This window comes from Solanum tuberosum, unplaced genomic scaffold (genome assembly GCF_000226075.1).
Source record: "Solanum tuberosum cultivar DM 1-3 516 R44 unplaced genomic scaffold, SolTub_3.0 scf00016, whole genome shotgun sequence".
In the NCBI taxonomy this organism is placed as follows: Eukaryota; Viridiplantae; Streptophyta; class Magnoliopsida; order Solanales; family Solanaceae; genus Solanum; species Solanum tuberosum.
In genome coordinates, this window is record NW_006238942.1 from 2397843 (window position 1) to 2401626 (window position 3784).

The 3784-nt window shown below is 30.4% G+C and overlaps 1 protein-coding gene across 1 annotated transcript; it reads right to left on the reverse strand.

The window, feature by feature from the left end:
• Positions 1-1948: 1948 nt before the first annotated feature.
• LOC107063256 (uncharacterized) lies at positions 1949-3185 on the reverse strand. Its single transcript, XM_015314891.1, has 3 exons — positions 2973-3185; positions 2767-2817; positions 1949-2080 (listed from the first exon to the last, which is right to left on the reverse strand). The coding sequence occupies exons 1-3, from the start codon at positions 3183-3185 to the stop codon at positions 1949-1951; spliced, it is 396 nt and encodes a 131-aa protein (XP_015170377.1).
• Between the last annotated feature and the right edge of the window lie 599 nt (positions 3186-3784).

Below are 3784 nucleotides of genomic sequence, written 5' to 3' on the forward strand. Positions count from 1 at the left end.
TAAGTCTATCAAAATTACGTCAGAAAAGAAAAAATTGTGAGACATATGCTGATAATTTGACAGATCAATGGATTTATTGAGATGTAAGTAAACTAGCTCATACACCAATGTATAAAAAATAGAAAAAAGATGAAAGACAATCAACATTCTTCTATTTCAGAAAGGAATATTCTACCATAGGTCAAACGTTTAGACAAAATATCGTTAAGAAAATCTGGTGTCACCGATGTTTGATTACACAATTTCTTTTATCTTTCATTTTACAAAGTTTGTATAGATTGAAATTAATTTTAAATGTGTAATCATAAATTTACATGATTAATGTCATTTTTTTAATTTGTATGGGACACATACGTGTCTACATACTAATAATCTTAAAAGAAAAGGAGGATACAGGCAAATTTATATCAATTGTTGATGTGAAATTTTACATACATTACAGCAACACAGTTACTTTTTAAGTAATCAATCTACCTCACAATATATGATGATCTGAAAAGAGCTAAATTATTTTATCCTAAGTTAATCTAAAATGAGAAATGAAGTTCATACATTTTTTTAATCCAACATAAACTTATACTCACTGTTAAATAATGTTTTTTTTCAAAAAAACAAGGCAGGACCTAAAAGATTAAAATGAGAATAAGTCATTATGATGCGAATTATATGAACAGACATTTTCTCAACAAATGAACTATTGTAGACTTTAAATAAAAAATTGAATGTGTCCACTATTATATTATCACTATTTTTCCATAAAAACATTTCACTAAAAATTATTCCATGGATATTTCCACACATATTTTGATTCAAACAGTGGAAAAATAAAATATAATAATATTTCTACATGAAAAATTAGAAAGGTTACCAATATTTCATTGATAATATCTTTTCCCGCATGAATTTTGTTAGTGAGCGATTTATAGAGGGAAATTTGTGGGAAAAAAATTATGTTTTATAACACAAATTTCTCACTAATTTGCGGTGGGAAAATCTTTTCTTTCCTGTAATGGTCCGTCCCGCTCTAAACTAATCAACAAAAAAAAGTATAAAAGATAAGTTGACTCAATTTAAGGGAGCCTTGACATAACTGGTAAAGTTATTTCTATGTGATTAGAAGATCACAAGTTCGAGTTTTGAAAATACTGTCTTCCAAAAAAATACAAAATAAATTGCGTAAAGTAGATTTTTGTGATCCTCTCTTCTCAGGACCTCACACATAGCGGACACTTAGTACATAGGATTGTCCCTTTTAACGAGATTGTTCAATAAATAAACATGATGGATAAATTGAATAGTCTATATTCAAATTTAAAGTTCCACCATTGTACCGAACACTTTTATATTAGGCCCACAAAAAAATTACTTTTCAATAAGACATTTGAGATGAATAAACAATTAGAAATCGCCAGAGTTGATCATGAGAATCTTCACTAAAATGTAGAAAAATACCCCATTATTTTGATTCATGACACATTGTCATTTTCAACTATCAATAAAATGATCAATCACGATTTTAGAATTCCATCAATTATCAAAATTAATAACGTCACTACTTTTTTGATATGCCAAAAAAGTTATCAGAGTAATTAAAGCAATAGAAGGTTTCTTAAGGTAATAATGTTACTAGTACTTTGGTAGAATCAAAAATCCCAAAAGTATTAATTACTACAATAGTTCATACTGAAAGGAGACCAAACTGAAAAAAAGTAAGAAATGACATTTTCCAGTCTAAAGTTGATAAAATGATTGATTTGATGGCTAATGCTGAAAGCTAAAAAAAAAAAGACGCTAACTGAAAATGTATATCCATAGTTTTATCATTTGGATAATTCTACTCCATCAATCAACAAGACTCAGAAGTATGTAGTGTGTCCACCAAGCTAATCAACTGAAAATGGGGCTTGAGAAATTTGTTGATTTTAAATGAGAACCAAAGGATCCTATCTTATGGAGTCAAAGCAATCCTTCTGCAAATAGGACAAGAATTGTTTCTCTTCAGCCACTTCCTGATGCATTGAAAATGAAATTCACGTCCACAATTAATTTTTCCTAGTTCTCCCCCACCATTAGAAGTGCCCTATACATACCAAAATAGGAAAACATATAATTGAATAAGGTTTCAAAGAATTTTAAAAGTGAAATGGGAAACAACCAAAGTTTTGTATTCCTTACCAAACATATGCTGCAAGAGTCGCTAGAATTTTTCATCTTGGTTGATTGATCCTTGATCTGCTTCAAAAGTTTAGAAATAACGCTCTTTTTCAATGTTATTTGAAAATAAAATAAAATTGATTACTCTAATCATATCACATGTTCATGTATTGTATCTCAGTGTATTACCTCATATGACATTCCCTATAATAAGAAATTTCATCATGTTGAGCATCATCGTGTTCATCTTCTTCATCATCCTGTAATTTTAAATTCTGAGTAGTAATGGACCTATTTTGCTTACTATCATTACCACACATTGCATGAAAGGTATGTGTGTCATGAAATAACATATTCAACATGTCAAGATTACTTTTGACAACTAAAAAATAAATGAAAACTACGAGAATATACATATCCTTATATAGTTAGACAAAATAATTTGAAATACTCATACATGTATAACATGAATTGAAAAAAATCATTTAATAACAAGTGGATATCATGTATTACATGTTCATCATACAATATTACTATTCAAGAAGTTGATAGTAAAATGAGAAGAGGTAAAAATGACAACTAAATTCATACTAGATATTATAGAATGCTGACCTCAATAACAATAGGATCATCCCTATGACCGACCTCCCTGATACTGTCACCCTACATATCCAAATAAATTGGTGAGAAGCTCATAATTATAAGAAAACAAAGAATATGATTCAGATATGCCAAGAAAAATATAAGTGAAAATATTACTAACACACACCACAATCATGGTATGATAGGAAACTAATCGCGACACTTTCACCAATTACAAGAGAACTCGATTGAGGATCAATATTATTTCTCAAGAAATTAACATGTCTTCCTGTGTCCCCTGATTCATGTTCTCTTAAATATCTCACTGGACCGCCTGAAGGCTGGATAAAAGCATTATACTGATTTCTTGAAGTAGATGAACTACCACCACCAAAAGTTGTATGTTGCTCAAAAAACGTTTGACGTGTACTATTTTCCACAAATTCCATAGTTGAAGCTCCATGAAAGTATGTATTTTGAGAAAATAAAGCACTTGGAGCATGCCATAAATTTTGCATTTGAAGAGAGCTACTTGCATTATCTGAATGACTATTTGATGGTATGAAGCTAGTATTTGTGACACCCTCTAGAAAATCACTCACAGTACGAGAAGGTCCATGAAAGTTTGTTCTATGAGCAAAATGAAACTATTGGAGCATTCCATAAACTTTGCATTTGAGGAGAGATTCTAGCATTATTTGAATGATTTTCTGATGATATGAGGTCAGTATTTGTGACACCCTCTACAAAATCACTCACAGTACGAGAAGGTCCATGAAAGTTTGTTCTATGAGCAAAATGAAACTATTGGAGCATTCCATAAACTTTGCATTTGAGGAGAGATTCTAGCATTATTTGAATGATTTTCTGATGATATGAGGTCAGTATTTGTGACACCCTCTACAAAATCACTCACAGTACGAGAAGGTCCATGAATGTTTGTCCTATGAGAAAATGAAACTGCTGGAGTATTCCATAAATTTTGCGTTTGAGGAGAGCTTCTAGCATTATTTGGACGATTATCTGATGATATGCAGTCAACATTTGT